This window comes from Chlorocebus sabaeus, chromosome X (assembly GCF_047675955.1).
Source record: "Chlorocebus sabaeus isolate Y175 chromosome X, mChlSab1.0.hap1, whole genome shotgun sequence".
Classification (NCBI taxonomy): domain Eukaryota; kingdom Metazoa; phylum Chordata; class Mammalia; order Primates; family Cercopithecidae; genus Chlorocebus; species Chlorocebus sabaeus.
This window is the reverse complement of record NC_132933.1, coordinates 128199429-128218461: the sequence shown is the minus strand read 5'-3', so window position 1 is coordinate 128218461 and position 19033 is coordinate 128199429. Positions and strand designations below refer to the sequence as shown.

Genomic DNA, 19033 nt, shown 5'->3' with positions numbered 1-19033 from the left:
CCAGGCTGGTCTCGAACTCCTGACCTCAAGGTGATCCACCCACCTCAGTCACCCAAAGTGCTGGGATCACAGGCATGAGCCACCGCTCCCGGCCCCTTTCTGATACTATAAATGTCAAGACAGGACCCATTTGAGAAAAAAAAGGTACAGCCTCACCTGGTGTTCCTAAGCGGGCCTGAGCAATGGTCAGTTTTTCATGGGGTGCTCGACACTGGCAGTTGGTTTCATCAGCAAATGGGGCAGGTGCGGTCAGGGTCTAGAAGGGAGAAAAAGAAAGGGAATACAGTCTGACGAACTTTCCTTTGGCACTAACTTGCTCTGAAGTTTTATTCCTGTTGGCTACACAGGTGTGATTAAGAAGTCAAATATATCCGCTGAGTCTTTCAGAGCAATACTGTACTGTTAGACATAAAAATAGGGCATCATCACTGAAACCTTTTTGTATGTTTTTTACGGATGCTTCAGAAATAACAAAAGCTCTTCAGTGTCTATAGTATGCCAGGTACTAGATGAGATACTCTGCTGTTATCTCTTTTAGGTTTCACAGCCCCCTGTGATGAATAGATACTTCTATCCTTCTAGAGCATAGGATAATACTATCCCTATTTCACAAAAAGGAAACTGAGGCTCATTAGGGTTAAGAAATATGCCAAGTCATGCCCTTGGAAAGTCACAATGCCCAGCTTCGAACATTTCACAACCAACGAGGGCAGTCTTCAAACATTTAGACTCACCCACACCCAGGAGACTCGGCTGGAAAGAATGCCATACTCAGAAGCGTGGTGCGACATCTCCTATATTTCACACACACCAGCTTGGCCAATGACAGACTCTGATGTCTCTTTCAATGCAAAGGCCAAAGCTGTTATCTGAGCCTTGGGAAGGCTTAAAAGCTCAGTAATTCGGGCAGGCTGCAGATGACTGCTACTGTGGTAGCTTCAACAGTGACCAGCGGCTAGAGGCCCCGCCCCAGGCAGCTCGGACTGGGGCTCTGGGGAACGCTGTGAGAAAGATGTAGTCACTTGGAAGCCTGCCCAGAAAGTGGCCCTGCATTTTTTAGCCAGCCTCTTAAAATGAAAACCTCACTCTCTCCAGACAAAGCAAGCGGTGTTTTTGTAAACAAGGCAAATGCAATCCAGAATTGTCCATTCGTAGTCTTTGAACTGTGCTGTGATCGCAGTCACCACTACATCATCTTTGTAATTTTTAAAGCTAAAGTGGATTAGTCACAGTAAACATTATTCACAGCGCTGCATCAATGGTTTCTTAGAGATGGAGACAGGTTAAGATGTGTTCCTTAACCTGGGGACACTAGACTGAAGAATGATCTATACATTTGGACAGGGGCTGTGACTCACTTCTGCCATTTATTTATCCATTTGCTCACTCATTCAAATATGTGACAGGCACTATCTTGGAATCTGGGGATAGAAGTAGGGATAAGACCAATAATCCCTGCCCTTGGGGAGCCCCCATTCTCTGCACTGACGAGAACTGATCCCTCCCCTATCCCCATCCCCTCTCCCCATTGCAGTCCCTTCCACCCTAGAAGCTCAATGTTGTCTGGAGGCCTGCCAGTTATCTGAGATTTTCTTAGCCCTCACTTTCTCCTTCAGGGCTCTGGAAGCAAACCAAGACTTGGGACAAGGATTCAGGAAACTTGGGTTCACTATTGGTTCTTTTTCAGATACATTATGGTGACCTCATAGGCTATGGTAGACCACAGTGGCATTTGTAATGTGGCAAAGGGGTGCAGTGAAAAGAACAAAAACTCTGTAGCCACAAACCCAGGGTTCAGATCCCCTCTCCAGCACTTACTGGCCATGTATTTTAATTTGGTTCTTCTGGTTGAAGGGAACTGACACTCACTAACATTAGCTCAAAGGATGGAGGATTTCTTTTAAGACTACCCTGGAACTAAAACTGGAAAAGGAGGAAAGGGCAGAACGTGACCCCAGAGAGAGTGCTCTGCACCAGCCTGGCTCTGCACATGATCCTTTCTGTCCCACCCCCATTGACTCCATTTCCTTCCACTACATTAAAGCCACTGCTGGCTTTCCACTGCCTCACAGCTTCAGCTCTAATAGGCCGGCCCATCATGGCCTCCTCAGCCTCTCTTCACAACACTCATTTAACAACTTTCCATTGTGCCTTTCAGCCCTAGCCTCCTACCAACTTATTGCCTCTTTCCATGTTTCCTAATTCAAATTCCTAAGGGAGAATCTGATTGGCCAAATTCATCTTTTCAAATCAGGCCTTAACCAGGATTGGCTGGCATTGGGTCAGGCGCCCACCCTGGGGCCCAACAGATGTGGTGAGGAAAGTCATGAGTGGCCCACCGCTACCACTTCAGAAGGAGCTACACTTGAGGCAGGAAATATTTTTGACTTTGTGTGCTTAAAAGCAAGTTCCTTAACTTATTTGAACCTCAGTTTCACCTGTAAAATGGGCTATTCATCTTGCAAGGCTGTTGTGAAAAGCAGAGATAATATGTGTAACATGCCTGGTACTTAATAAACTGTAGCTATTTTTACTGCTATTATTATTCACTATTATATATAATATGATATAATAATAGATAATACAGTTACCCATAGAAACAAGCAAACTGACTCGTTTTTATTTACTTTATTTATTTTTTTGAGACGGAGTCTCACTCTGTCTCCCAGGTTGGAGTGCAGTGGTGTGATGTCACCTCACTGCCACATCCCTCTCCTGGGTTTGAGTGATTCTCCTGCCTCAGCCTCCCAAGTAGCTGGGACTACAGGTATGCACTACCACACCCGGCCGCAAACTGACTTATGAATGGACTTTTAGCACACAACTCAACTGGGTAAATGGACTGGCAAGTGGGATTAGCTCATATTAATGATTCATTACCTGTTAATATATGTGCACAATGAACCTTTTTCACATGACCTAAAATAAATTACTATTTGGAGATCTTGTATGTGCTAGTCACAAAGTTTATTAAAGAGGAGATAGTGTTGCCATTTTCCAAGAACGGTGTGTTCTTGAGGGTATGAAATCTGTTAATAAAAACAGGGATAGGGAAAGTTGTAAAGCAACAATAGTTACTCAAAGGGGAAGAAAAGGTTTTTATGCACTGTGCATTTCGTTCTTAATTATTATGGCCTAGAAGTAGGAAAGAAGGAGAAACAAAGAGATGGAAGGCAGAGAGAATGCCTTGTGTGAATGTGTTTGTGTTTGCATGTGTGCAGAGGTGACTATCTTTAACAGCAGTTGATATGAAGAAGAGCTATTTCTTGTTATGTATAAAGCAATGTGCTCAGAATGGGGAGAATGCAAAAATAAATGAGCCACAGCCTTGCTCTCCAGAACATTGCTTTCTAAAGCACAGCAGGATACTTCTAGAGTTGATCAAGCTCTGCATTCAGGAAGACTTTGGTTAAGGCCCAGCTACTACCAACCAGCCCTGTGACCTGAGACAAAATTTTGTCAGTCCAAACACCCCAGATTACAATTTAAAAAAACAAAACAAACAAACAAAAAAACTATTTCTCTGAGCCAGAATAAATCACTTGCTTTATAAAAAATTCTATGCTCCTTAGGTTCTGCCTCTTCCATATACTAGAGCCACATCAACTTCAGGACAATGTGAGTAAGATAGAGGCTTCTGGGAGGGGCAGGGACTGAGCTAACTTCACCATTTGCCAAAGCTGAAATGCTTCCAGGGATCCTCTGGTGTAGACCCTACATAAAACTGAGGCCTGATAACATAAAGTAATAGCTAAATCTTTGCGTACCTACTTAGTGCCACGTATCCATTGATATACTAAGCACTTTAAATGTATTTGCTCATTTAATTTGTACAACACCTCTGTGAGGTAGATATTATCATCACTGAACCAGTTTTCAAGGTGACACCAAGTGACAGCAAGAAGCAACAGCAGTGGTAGATCCCTCAAACTCAGTTACCTTTTTGGCTCCCTGTGAGCTGAGGAAACCCTCAGGATTTTTAGACTATAAGGATGGAGAAACCTCAAAAAGGAGATACATGATTTCCTGATAGAGAAGGGGGTACTCAAATAATTAACTGAAGAAATAAAAACATGTAACCATATTTTTGCCCAGACTTAGTGAAGCGGGTCAAATGACTTACTTGTAGTTATTTGCAAGCCTCAGGTTAGATTATAAATCAGCCAGATCACATTTTGTAGTGTGTATTAGCACATGATATATGTTTAATATGATGCTAGCTGTTTGGAGGGTAGAGAAATGGAGGAGAGAGATAAGAAAGGAACAGAATTGGCTTTGCAGCAGCAATCTTCTAAAATGAAGAATGACCCTTTTAGAATGGGAGAAGGTATTAGTTTGAAAAGGCATGTTCAGTTTTCAATAATTTCATATTTGGGGAAACCACTACTCTTTTGAGCATGAAAATAATAGAAACTAAGCTTCTGAACTGGTGAAGATCATCAGAAGACAAGACTATGCCCCTCTAGAGAGCCATATTCCAAATTTGGGGTTTGGTTGGCACATGAGATTTTTATGTTTAGCAGAAGACAGCAAGGATCATAAAGGGTTAAGAAGCCCTGGCCCAGTGCCCTGAACCTCACATATGCAAGGGCCTTGCCAGACCACAGACTTGGAGCTAGATTGCAATAAAACTTCTTTCTACCTAATTGAAGATTTCAGAATACTCAGTCATTACAAGGTGAATATGTTACTTATTTGTCACACAAGTTCTGGTTATATAAACTATGACACAGAATCATACCAAAGCCACATTTCATCAGGCTTTTAAAGAAGACATTATATGTTGGGCATTTCATGTATAGAATCCCTTCAGTTGGACATTGTCAAATATTTACTTAAAACAAAAGCTATAAGGTACTGGACAATGGACAATGCAAATATTACTTAAGTGAAAAAAAAATGGTTGCTAGAATCTGCATTTATGCAATGTACATCACTGACTGACAACTGGACCAATCAGACAACAAGCTAATCAACCAATCAGAACTTAGCACAGTACTGCTGATGGTGATAGGCCAACCGCAGAGTTGCTTGTTTAAGTGAAGCTATTCTTAACTCCAGTGGGGCAATCCTGTCAGACAGACCTGAGTTCAAATCCTACCTCCATTATTTAATATCCCTTTCCCTATTTTTACATTTGATTTTTAGCAAATCGCTGGTTCTTAACCTCTCAAGCCTTAGTATCCTTGTCTATGAAAGGAGGATAAGCTGTTGTGAGGATTAACTAAAAGAATATGTGGATAATAAATATCTTCCCTTTTGCCTCTCCAGAATCCACTCTCTTTCTACCCTTCTCTATGCTTTTCCTCTACTCTTTTCTGTATGGCTTCCCCAATGACTGCACCAATGGGATCTCTGCCTCCTGCTTCCAGTTGGATTGGGAAGTGTGCGAAACAGTGGAGGGCAGGACAAGAGTGAGTTCAGGGTATTTGTCTCCCTGGCTTCCTCTCTGCTAGGAAGCAGTGTGTTGGTTCTGTCCTTTTACCAAAATTCACAGCTTCTGTGAGGGGGCCCTCTTTATAGAGCTGTCTGTGTGAGATTCTGGTAACCACACTCACCCCTTACCCCTACCAGTCTGGGGGATGGCAACTCCCCATTGTTTCTAGGCCAAGGATACTATACTATTCCTTGAGGTTTCCTTAAACCCTGCCCATACCTTTATAACTACTACCTTTATTAAACTCTCTTTAAATTTCACCTTTAGAGTGAGCCATCTGTGTCTTGACAGAGCCTTGGTTAATACAGTGTCTATAACAGTTTGTCAGGCTCCAACATTAGCTAGAAAATGCTGATGAAGTATGTTAGACGCACAGAAATCAATTGAAAAGTGAATTACCCAGAGTAACTAAAGTTAAAACCATCTCAAGAATGTCTCTAGTAGAAAAGAATTTTACAAAGACAGAACATTTTATGCCAAAAAAAAAAAAGATAAGAACAGGACTTCAGAAAGAATCTACTTCTTCCAGGTAGGCCTTTTGCTATGAAACTCATCAGCTTTAGAACCACAAATTCAGAATTACAAAAAGACGTCACAAAATCTCATCCAGCAGCCTCATACTGTTAGGTTTATATTTACTTGTTTCTGAACATATTTTTAAAGCCTTATTTATTATGGAATCAGAATATTTTGTCTTTTGAAGCTAGAGAGGACACAAAAAAATAGATAATATAGTTGACCATGGGCCCAACACACACGAATCACTGGATTCTTAGACTGTGTCATTGATTATATAGACTCTTAAATCAGGCAGCTGGTGCAAAGTCGTCACCAATAAATGTCACTGGAGAGAAGAAAAAAGAGGCCCAGTATGTGGTTCAGCACCAAGAAATATCCATTTTTTTCATTTAGTTATGTATGGTATGCACATGTTATAAGTAACAGGCACTATTGAAAACAACAAGACAGATACGTATGTACTGACAGAGAATGATATCTAAGACATTTTGTTGAACGCAAAAAGCAAGTCACAAAACAATATGTATAATATGTATGTATACATGCTATCTGGTATGATGTCATTTATAGTAAAAAGAGAGAGAAGGGGGAAGAGAGAGAAAAAGAAGAAAAGAGAGAGGTAATTGTGTAGAAATAGCTTAGGGCTGGGTGCAGTGGCTCACGTCTGTAATCCCAGCACTTTGGGAGGCTGAGGTGGGTGGATCGCCTGAGGTCAGGAGTTCAAGACCAGCCTGGCCAACATGGTGAAACCCCATTTCTACTAAAAACACAAAAATTAGCTGAGTCTGATGGTACATGCCTGTAATCCCAGCTACTCGGAAGGCTGAAGCAGGATAATTGCTTGAACCTGGGAGGCGGAAGTTGCAGTGAGCTGAGATCATGCCACTGCACTCCAGCCTGGGCGACAAGAGTGAAACTGTCTCAAAAAAAAAAAAAAAAAAGAAAAGAAAAAGAAATAGTTTAGAACTGTGCTAATATGGTAGCCATTAGTCACATGTGGCTATTTAAATTCAAATTATAATTAATTAAAATTAAATAAAATTAAAAGCAGTTTGTCATTCACATTAGCCACATTTCAGGTGCTCAATAACCCATATGACTACTGGGTACTGGGTACAATATTGGGCAGTGCAGATATAGAACATTTCTATCATCACAGAAAGTTCTACTGGACAGCACTGGACTTGAATGATACACATTGAATTGTTAATTGGGGTTACCTCTTGGGAAGAAGATAATATTTTGGGAGAAGAGATGAAGGGATTTCATTGTTTATTCCATATATGTCTGTCATTCTGTTTTATTTTTAAAATGAGAATGCATTCATGCAATGTTCATAATGCAAAAATGAATTTAAAGAAATATCTCCTCTTCTTTAAATTCAGAGAGGCAGAAAATTTAATCAAGGTTCAGGTGTCCCAAATGGGGCAGAGGTGGGGGAGAGAGGCCTATATTAAGAAAAGAAGAGTATTTTGAAAAATAAAAACTATTACCCAAAAATTAACTGTTAAATGATATGATTTGCAGGTATATGGAATATTTAAAACTCATCTGAGCTTTTAAAAATGTTTAAATTACTGTCGTGGTATCTACCCATCATTCATTTTTCTAACATCAGACAAACACTTTTTGAGTCCTTGCGGTGTGCCAGGCACTGTTCTAGCTTCTGAGGATACATCAGGGAACAAAACAAAACAAAAAATTTTGCCCTCATAATACTTAAAGATAATAAACAAGCAAAAAAAAGAACATAAAACATGTAGTATTTTAGTTGAAGGGTGATTACGTGTTATAGAAAAAAATAAGGCAAGGAAAGGGAATAGGGAGTGTTGGGGGTATCACTGTAAATAGGATAGTCAGAGAAGTTGATGTATGTGTAAATATATAAAGGATCAAGTGAGCCATGTGGAGAAAGAGCATTCCTGGCAGAGAAAACAGCAAGGGCAAAGGCCATGAGGCAGGAACATGCCTGGCTTCTTCCAGGAAAAACTAGAAGGCCAGTATGCTTGGAGGAAGCGAGCAAAAAAGAAAAGATGTAGCTGGAGGTGAGGCAGGAAGAAAGGAGATGAGAGGCACCCAGTCGTGTGAGCCTTTTAGGACACTGTAAAGACTGGCTTTCACTCTAGGGAGATGGGAGCCATCAGAACGTTTTGTTTTGTTTCGTTTTTGAGACGGAGTCTCACTCTGTCGCCCAGGGTGGAGTGCAGTGGTGCGATCTCGGCTCACTACGACCTCTGCCTCCTGGGTTCAAGCGGTTCTCCTGCCTCAGTCTCCCAACTAGCTGGGACTACAGGCATGCGCCACCCCACCCAGCTAATTTTTGTATTTTTAGTAGAGACAGGGTTTCACCATGCTGGTCTTGAACTCCTAACCTCAGGTGATCCACCTGCTTCAGCCTCCCAAAGTGCTGGGCATCAGAGCGTTTTGAACAAGGCATGATAATGATCTGGCTTAGCTTTAATAAGACCGTCTGGCTAATGTGTTGAGAATAAACTGTAAGAGGTCAAAGGTAGAAACAAGAAAACCACTGAAGTGTCTGGTGTAATAATCAGGCAAAAGAAAACAGAGGCAGGGGTCAGGGTGATCGCAGTGGAGGTGGTAAGAAGTGGCCAGATTCTGGGTAGATTTTGGATATATAAAACTTGAAATAGATTGGATGTAGGGTGTGAAAGAATGAGAGGAGTCAGGATAATTCCAAAGCTGCTGGCCTGAAGAACTGGAAAGATGGCATTGCCATTCCCTAGGAGGGGTAAAACACTGGAAGAGTAGATCTAGGGGTGGGAGGGACAACAAGGAATTAACAATTTCATTCTCACAGATTTGGTTTGACATACCTATTAGATTTCCAAGAGGAGATGTCAGGTAGACAGTTGGATGTATAAGTCTGGTGTTTGGGAGAAAGGACTAACTAGAGATGCAGGTTTAGAAACTGACAGAGTATGTGATATATAAACCCATTAGACTAGATTCACTCATTCACCTAAGGGCATGGAGGCAGGTAGAAGAGAGGTCCAGGTCATCAGATGAGGAAACATTGTATATTTAAGCTCAGTCTCTCCCTGCTGTTAGGGAAGCTCTAAGAAAGCAAGGACTTGATTTGTCTACTCATTGCTGTATCCCTATTCACCAGGCAGTACCTGGCATATAGAAGGTCCTTAAGAATATTTGTTGAATGGGGGAATTTAAAGTCACAGGAGAGAGAATGATAATTGATAAAGACAAATACAGACTTTAAACTCAATAATAAAATAAATATATTGTCAATCTTTCATAGCTTTTTCTTATCATCATCATAATATATATCATAGAAAATTTGGGAAAGTTAAGAGAGGAAAATAAAAGTTACCAATAATTCTTTCTACTTCCCAGAGACAACCATAGTTAGCTTTCTATATTTCATTTCAGGCTTTCTGGTATGGCATATATACATATTAACAAGTTTGGAATCTTGCTGGATAGACAGTTTTTTTCACCCAATATATCATGATTATTTTATCATGTCATTTAAATAGTTTTCAACCTCACTAATTTTGATAGCTGTAAAACATTTCACTGAAAAAGAACCGTAATTTAAATACTTCTCTATCATTGAATATTAAATTATTTATATTTCACTAATATAAATAACATTCTAAACATAATTCTGAACCTCTGATTATTTCCTTATGATAGATGCCTAGAAACTGAATTACTTAGATCAGGGGTATGAACATTTTAAAGATAAATATTTGAAGAACATTTCAACATGTATTGGTAAATTACCTCCTACAAAAGCTGTATCATTTATACTCACATTACAATGTATGAAAGCACCTATCTTGCTGCCATCTCACTGGCATTGAGTATTACCTTTGTCAGTTTTATAGACCAAAAAATGGTAGCATGCTGTTTCAATTTGCATTATTTTGATTACAAAAAGATTGAACATTTTTCAAATGTTTATTAGCCATTTGTATTTTCTTCAGAGAATAATCTGTCCTTTGCCCATTTTTCTATTGTTGAGAATACGTACTTTGAAGTTGGTTAAAAGCAAAACAATAGCACAGTTTAAAAATTATCTTAAATGTCTTTTAAAGACACATTTTCCAGGCTGGGCTCAGTAGCTCACGCTTGTAATCCTAGCTCGTTGGGAGGCAGAGGCAGGCAGATCGCCTGAGTTCAGGAGTTCGAGAGCAGCCTGGGGACCATGGCGAAACCCTCTCTCTACAAAAAATTAGCCGGGCCTGTATGGTGGCGCACGCCTATAGTCCCAGCTACTCTGGAGGCTGATGTGGGAGGACTGCTTGGTCCCAGGAGGTCAAGGCTGCAATAATCTGTGATTGCATGCCACTGCACTCCAGCCTGGGTGACAGAGTGAGATCTTGTCTCAAAAAAAAAACAACAACACGCATTTTCCAACTTTATTTGGAGTTCCCACATAATAACTTCATTTTGTAAACCAGTAAACCAGTGCCTGAATGCTCACATCTTGGTCAGCCTAGTACATACTGCCTTTCTGGTGATCAGAGATCAGAATTTTTATTATGCCCTGGAGATACAGGCTTCCTTAAAACACTGACCACTCATAAACCATAACTCCATCTCATGCGGCCACTTTCCAACCTCACAGCAGTGAGTGAACATCAAATAACTAGAAGACTCATAGTACTATAAGTAAAACCACATTTCATTGATTCTAAAATGCACATTTCTCCTCACATTTTAACATCTCTGAGAGTAGGAGGGATCTTACAATAGATATTATCTTAAAATCAGTGTCGGCCATTTTTTCCACATTGTAACACCTTTGAAATGGAAGTGCAACTTACCATGAATAACCTCTTAGACTCATGAAATACATAGATGCTATTAACAATAGAAAACAATCTTTACCGAGAGATAAAAATTCCACATTCTAAATAATTTTTTCTTAGGCAATTGAACTTAAGGAATTTATAGTGAACATCAGTAACAATGTTATATCATATTCATATCCCAACTCCTTCCCCAAAGGACTTGAGGTGACTTAAAAAATAAAATTTGAAAGTTTAAAATAATAGTTGCAAGATCTGGGGTGAGGAGGAGAAATACGTTTTTTTGTTTGTTTATTTTTGTTTTTCTTTCTTCCTTTTTTTTTTTTTTTTGAGACAGAGTCTCACTCTGTCACCCAGGCTGGAGTGCAGTGGCTGGATCTCAGCTCACTGCAGCCTCCACCTCCCAGGTTCACGCCATTCTCCTGCCTCAGCCTCCCGAGTAGCTGGGACCCCGGCGCCCGCCACCACGCCCGGCTAATTTTTTGTATTTTTGCTAGAGATGGGGTTTCACTGTGTCAGCCAGGATGGTCTCGATCTCCTGACCTCGTGATCTGCCTGCTTCGGCCTCCCAAAGTGCTGGGATTACAGGTGTGAACCACAGTGCCCAGCCAAAATATGTTTGTTTTTTAAAGGTCAGGGGTGAAATGAGCCCAAAGAAATGCATATCATAGTCCTCTATATTTCAAAAAGGTAAGACTACAAAAATGGCTTTAAGCTCCCAGCAGTCACAGCAAAAAGGAAAACAAAGTTAATATTGTCCTTAAGCACCAAGCAAAATAGCTATTGAGGAAAAAGCATAGCATTTTCCTGATGCTGAGTTCTGAGAGAAATTCCTCCCGTGGTGCCACCTTAAAGGGCATGCTACGTGGTGCTGTAGTGACATCGGTACTGACACATTCAACAACAGCCCCCTAGTAGAGAAAGTCCTGGTTTTTTTGTTTGTATTTGAGATGGAGTCTTGCACTGTTGCCCAGGCTGGAGTGCAGTGGCACGATCTCAGCTCACTGCAAGCTCCGCATCCTGGGTTCACGCTATTCTCCTGCCTCAGCCTCCCGAGTAGCTGGGACTACAGCGCCCACCACCACACCCGGCTAATTTTTTGTACTTTTAGTAGAGATGGGGTTTCACCATGTTAGCCAGGATGGTCTCGATCTCCTGACCTCGTGATCCACCTGCCTCGGCCTCCCAAAGTGCTGGGATTACAGGCATGAGCCACCGCGCCTGGCCAGAAAGTCCTGTTTTTTTTTTTATATTTGTCTCCATAGTACTTTCCAAGCAAGGCAGAACCCCAGCACCAAAAAGTAGTTCAGGAAAGCATTTTCTTCAAGGGGCCAAACGAACGTGCACCCTGAAAATACAGTTTTTTCTCCCTGATGGTTGGATCCAAGGGTAAGATTTAGAATGCCTAGACCAATGTTTTCTAATGTGGGATGGGCAAGACAATCCATTAGACAGCAACACTTGTGTTTATACTTCAGATCCTTGAATAACGCTATCTTGTTCAATGTCCTTTCGTTATAACGTGGATGAGGAAAAAAAAAATTTGGTTCCGGGTCAGAGCCACTGTCTGTGAAGCATTTTCACATTCTCCCCATATCTGTGTAGGTTTTCTCGGGGTACTCTGGTTTCCTCCCACATCCCAAAGATGTACACATCAGGTTAATTAATGTCTTTAAATTGTCCCAGTGTGGGCTGGGCGCAGGGGCTCACGCCTGTAACTCCAGCACTACGGGAGGCCGAGGCGGGCGGATCACCTGAGGTCAGGAGTTTGAGGCCAGCCTGGCCAACATGGTGAAACCCCGTCTTTACTAAAAATACAAAAATTAGCTGGGCACAGTGGCACATGCCTGTAATCCCAGCTACTCAGGAGGCTGAGGCAGGAGAATTGCCTGAACCCGGGAGGGGGAGGTTGCAGTGAGCCAAGATTGCACCACTGCACTCCAGCCTCGGTGACAGAGCAATACTCTGTCTAAAAAAAAAAAAAAAAAAAAAAAAAAAAAAAAAAAAATTGTCACAGTGTTATGAGTGTGGTGTGTGTGTGAGTGTGCCCTGCGATGGGATGGTGTCCTGTCCAGGTCTGGTTCCCACCAGGTGCCCTGCAGTGCCAGGACAGGTCCCAGTCACCCACTACCCTGAACTGGAATAAGTTGGTAAATAATTATCTTGTTTTTATTAGTCTTTCTTAAATGTATACACAGCTCACATGTATTTCAATGTTGAATGATACTAGGAGTGTTTTGGTCTTTATTTAGAAGTGTGGTGGTGTTGAAGTGGCTTCTTTCTCAGTACAGTTATTGATTTGTGGTGACATGCCTGAATCAGCCAAGTCTGTTCCTGCTCCAAAGAAGGGTGCCAAGAAGGCGGTGTGACCAAGAGCCAGAAGAAGGATGGCAAGAATCACAAGCATAGCCACAAGGAAAGCTACTCTATTTACATTTACAAGGTACTGAAGCAGGTCCATCTCAATTCTGGTATCTCATCGAACGCCATGGGCATCATGAACTCATTTGTCAATATCTTCAAGTGCATCATTCTTGATGCATTACAAGTACTCGACAATCACCTCCAGGGAGATCCATACAGCTTGTGCCTGCTGCCTAGGGAGATGGCCAAGCACACTGTGTCTGACAACACCAAGGCCCTCACCAAGTACACCAGCTCCAAATGAACAACTTCTACTTTCAAAAACCAAAGGCTCTTTTCAGAGCCACTTAAGCCAGGTACAGAAAGACAAATATTGCATGTTCTCACTCATAAGTGGGAGCTAAACAAGTTGATCATATGGAGGTAGAGAGTGGAATGATAGATACCACTATCATTGAGATAGTGGCTGGGAAGGGTGTGTCGGTGAGCGGGGTTGGGATGAAGAGAGGTTGGTTACTGGGTACAAACATACAGTTAGATAGAAGGAATAAGTTCTAACATTTGATAGCTGAGTAGGATGATTATAGTTAACAACAATGTATTACATATTTCAAAATAGCTTGAAAAGTGACCGGGCATGGTGGCTCACGCCTGTAATCCCAGCACTTTGGGAGGCCAAGGTGGGTGGATCACCTGAGGTCAGGAGTTCGAGACGAGCCTGATCAACATGGTGAAACCCTGTCTCTACTAAAAATACAAAAATTAACTGGACATGGTGGTGCATGCCTATAATCCCAGCTACTCAGGAGGCTGAGGCAAGAGAATCGCTTGAACCTGGGAGGCTGCAAGAGAATCGCTTGAACCTGGGAGGTTGCACTGAGCCAAGATCGCACCACTGCACTCCAGTCTGGGCAACAGGGCAAGACTGTCTCAAAAAAAAAAAAAAAAGCTAGAAGATTTGAAATGTTCTCAATACATAGAAATGATAAATACTCAAGGTGATGGACACCCTAAATACCCTGGCTTGATCATTACACATTCTATGCATGTAACAAAATTTCACATGTACCCCATAAGTATGTAGAAATATAATGTAATCAGGCCGGGTGCAGTGGCTCACGTCTGTAATCCCAGCACTTTGGGAGACCAAGGTGGGCAGGCCACTTGAGGTCAGGAGTTCGAGACCAGCCCGGCCAATATGGTGAACCCCGTCTCTACTAAAGAATACAAAAATTAGCTGGGCATGGTTGCATGCACCTGTAGTCCCAGCTACTCCGGAGACTGAAGTGAGAGAATCGCTTGAACCCAGGAGATGGAGGTTGCAGTGAGCCGAGATCACACCATTGCACTCCAGCCTGGACAACGGAGCAAGGCTCCGTCTCAATATATATATCAATAAAAAATTTTAAAAAGAAGTTTGGTGATGTTTTTGTGGCCAGAGATATGCCATAGGAACTTAACTCTTGTTTACATAAATTAGCCTGTGATAAAACTGGTTTCATTCTATATCATTCTGCTTAAAGTCACAGTTCCCAAGAACCACTTGATAATGTTATGTGAGGACTTACTGTATTTATTTTTCATGTCAAAAAATTAGAAAAAAAGTTTTACAAAAACCAAGAAAAATATCCATTTTTGTTTGCTTGTTTTGAGACAGGATCTCACTCTGTCACCCAAGTTGGAGCACGGTGGCACAATCACCACTCACCATGCCCTCCAACTCCTAAGCACGAGGGATCCTCTTGCGTCAGCCTCCTATGACTACAGGCACATATCACCACGCTCATCTAATTAAAAAAACCATTTGTAGAGATAATGTCTTACTATGTTGCCCAGGATGGTCTGGAACTCCTAGGCTCAAGTGATCCTTCCACCTCAGCGTCCCAAAGTGTTGGAATTACAGGCATGAGCCATGATGCCTGGCCTTCTAATTCTAATATACGGGCTTACACTGGCGCCCCATCTCTGTCAACATCAAATACATGAGGTATCCTAAAGGGAACGTGAAAGTTGGGTACCCTGCATCACCTGACATTTTTTCATTTGCTTTCAGCTTATTGCAATATACCGCAGTTCACCTGAGCCTAGATAAAGGTATTTGTGGATTATATTATCTAGTTTTAACTAAACCAATGCACATAAATCAGCAGGTGGCTTAAAATATTTCCTGCAGGCCGTGCGCGGTGGCTCACGCCTGTAATCCCAGCACTTTGAGAGGCTGAGGCAGGTGGATCACGAGGTCAGGAGTTCGAGACCAGCCTGACCAACGTGGTGAAACCCCATCTCTACTAAAAATACAAAAATTAGCCGGGCGTGGTGGTGCACGCCTGTAGTCCCAGCTACTTGGGAGGCTGAGGCAAGAGAATCACTTGAACCCGGGAGGCAGAGGTTGCACTGAGCCAGGATCACGCCACTGCACTCTAGGCTGGCGACAGAGTGAGACTCCATCTCAAAAACAAACAAACAACAACAACAAGAAAAACATTTCCTGCAATGAAATAGGAAAGCAAAGATAATGCAAGCACAAGTGAACAACAAGAAAATGGCAGAGCTGACCCTTCTACTCCCTGCATAAGTTCAGCAGCCACCATATTATCAGGTACGAACAACGACAACCCAATCTGATCTGACAAGAAGATAGTTGAATTGAAAATTATCTCACAGAAGACCATTAGAAATATCTGCTACCATAACATTAAATATCACCTTGGATATTAGCTAATGATGGTATGAAGTTATTGTAATTAACATATTTTAAAATGAAGCACCCAGAACATGAAGACAAACCTCTATGATTTTTTCATGTTTAATGTTTCAATGTTGCGAGTCATGTGATACTCAATCCAGTATGTCACAAAATACTGTTACATGTAATGATAAATGTTTAGAAGCCTTTTTGAGTTTCCATAATTCAACAGAGAAAAAAACAAAAGTCTCATACCATTGCAAAATCATCTGTTCTTCATGCTACAGTAAAACTAGCTGCTCTAATGTGTAGGAAAAAAAACTGATGTCAAACTAAAATGCATTCCTTTGTCAGCAAATATATTTAGAAGACATATAGAAAACATTGTTGAAGATTGAAAGAAACAAGCATTAGAACAAATTATGCAGTGTGGGAGGTTTGTAATACACTTGGATAGAAGTACAGATATTTCTAACATGTCTCAGCTTGAGGTATTTGCTAGATTCTATTTCAATAATAAAACCTTTTTTTTCTGAGTCACTAAAGGAAAGATGTTCCAAAGATGATATTTTCTGCAAAGTGGATGATTTCTTTAACAAAAACAATATTTTACAAGAAAACTGTGTAACTACCAGTAAGGTGATTGCTTTACCCTTGGACCTCTGATCTCCCCCCTATTTGAGAAGTACTCTCTGTCTTCTTTTCCTGTCTCTTTGTCTATTGGATCTCTAAATGTTGATCCTCAGGGTTCCATCCTGGAAGATTGTGGGGTAAAGTAGATTAATTTATCCGGATTTCCTATAGCAATAGGCAGATAAAGGGAGGATTCTAAAAGCTTTAATTACACCTCTTCTATTTTTCACCCTCCCAAACCCTGCTGCAAAGGCTCTGGGTCAGCTATTTTCTAGAATTCACCCTGTAGCAGAATTATTCTGAGGTACTCTTGCTACCTAACCAATTCCATCCATTTCCTCAGCCCACAGCCTGTCTGACTGTGAGGCCAGGCATAGTACACAATTGGGGGCCATGGATTTTAATTTTAATTCACGGATTACCTGACTAGGGCTGGAGTGGTCCTAGGCATAAGGTGTTTTGTTCAAGGGCTCACCTAGGCTCTCTGTGGGGCTGGATATACTGGCCCCTGGAAGGCCTGAGCACTTTGAAGCTCTGTTAAAGTAGCCAAGAGCTATAATTGTAAGAAGGATCTGGTGCCATTCCTTAGAGTTTATTAGATCACCAGAATTATTTGGAAATGGGAAATACGTTGTAGAGTTTCCCTTTCTTCATTATTGTGAATAATAACATTTTTAAACTTTGTACTAAAGAATAATAGACATACAGAAAAGTACACATATCGGCTGGGCATGGTGACTCATGCCTGTAATTCCAGCACTTTGGGAGGCCGAGGCAGGTGGATCACCTGAGGTCAGGAGTTCAAGACCAGCCTGGCCAACATGGTGAAACCTGGTCTATACTAAAAATATGAAAATTAGCTGGGTGTGGTTGCACACGCCTGTAATCCCAGCTACTCAGGAGGCTGAGGCAGGAGAATCGCTTGAAACTGGGAGGCGGAGGTTGCAGTCAGCCGAGATCGCACCACTGCACTCCAGCCTGGGTGACAGAGCGAGACTCCGTCTCCAAAAAAAAAAAAAAAAGAAAAAGAAAAAGAAAAGAAAAGTACACATATCCTAAGTGCAGCTCAATGGACTTTCACAAGCTAAGTATACACAGCCACACATCAAGTAACCTAACACTTCCAGTGTCTATCCATGCTCCTGCCACTACACTGATTTCTAACATCAAAGATGAGCTTTGCCTTTTTTATTTTATATTTTATAGAAATGAAATCATGTGGTACATATTATTTTGTATCTGGCTTCTTTCATTCAATGTGACATTTGTGAGATTCATCCATATTCCTGCAGGTGGTTGTAGATTCTTCAATCTCACTGCTATCCAGCATTAAATTGTGTGAGTGTACCACAATTTTTTTATCCATTCTGCTTCTGCTGGGCATTTGGGTCATTTCCAGTTTGGGGTTATTACTAATAACACTGCTAAGAACATCCTAATACTAGCTTTTTTGGTGGCCATATGTGCAAATTTCTTAGGAATGGAACTGCTGGGTCAAAATATTCACATTGAATTTCTAGTTTTACTACAAAGAACATAGATATCTGATTTATTTCTACTCCTGTTCCCAAATACAGAAGATATGACTGGGAGGGCTAAATAAAGCATCTCTCAAAGTGCATCTAGGCACATCTTGCTTCCGAATCACCTGGAAGCTTGAGCAGGCAATTCTCTGCTCACTGAAGTTTGAGAACTATGTGTCATGGAAATAGGGGCTTTAGAAGTCAGATAAACCTAATTTTAACTCCCAGCTGAATCAGTTAATATTTGATCTTTGGGGCTGGGCACAGTGGCTCACACCCGTAATCACAGCACTTTGGGAGGCCGAAGCGGGAGGGTCACTTGAGGTCAGGAGTTCTAGACCATCCTGGCCAACATGGTAAAACCTCGTCTCTACTAAAAAAAAAATACAAAAATCAGTCAGGCGTGGTGGTGTGCACCTATAATCCCAGCTACTGGGGAGGCTGAGGCAGAAGAATCGCTTGAACCTGGGAGGCAGAGGTTGCAGTGAGCTGAGATCATGCCACTGCACCCAGCCTGGGTGACAGAGCAAGACTCCATCTAAAAATAAAAAAAATTAAAAAAAAAATTATACACACACACACACACACACACACGTATTTGGATCTTTGGGAAATTACTTGATTCTTTATTTCCTTACTTATAACATGAGGAATAGTAATGCTCATTTCATGGTTCTGCAGCCTGATTAAATGAGATAATACATATAGAGCATTCAACACAGTGCCCAATACAGTGTGCACTATGAATGGTTGTTCAATTCCCTGACTTGCCCATGGAGAAAAAGGAGTGAGACCACTAGCCTCGAATCCCATATAGAACAATTACCTTATAACTAAACAATTTGGAGGTACAATAGAAGTTATTATTATGTGACTGTGCCTACAGTCAATATTAGGCACACTAGAGATGAAACACAGAAGCCTGCATGTACCAGGAATAGGCTTTCAACATCATTTGGTTGGCAATAGGCTGTACACATCATTCATGATGTTTCTATTAACCTATTATCGTTGTTGTTATTTTTCTTAAATGACAGTTTAAATAACCCTCAGCGTCCTTTTACACTGATGTCAGGTT

The 19033-nt window shown here is 41.3% G+C and overlaps 1 protein-coding gene across 4 annotated transcripts in view; it reads right to left on the bottom strand.

The window, feature by feature from the left end:
• Positions 1–19033, bottom strand: part of PCYT1B (phosphate cytidylyltransferase 1B, choline) — a 115502-nt gene that overhangs the window by 61275 nt on the left and 35194 nt on the right. For 3 of the 4 annotated variants that reach the window (XM_007991319.3, XM_007991321.3, XM_007991317.3), the window contains exon 2: positions 157–256. In XM_007991319.3, the coding sequence (XP_007989510.1) occupies positions 157–256 (100 nt within the window). Of the gene's footprint in view, positions 1–156; positions 257–734; positions 811–19033 lie in introns of those variants that run through there. The other variant, XM_007991320.3, reaches the window with a different exon arrangement.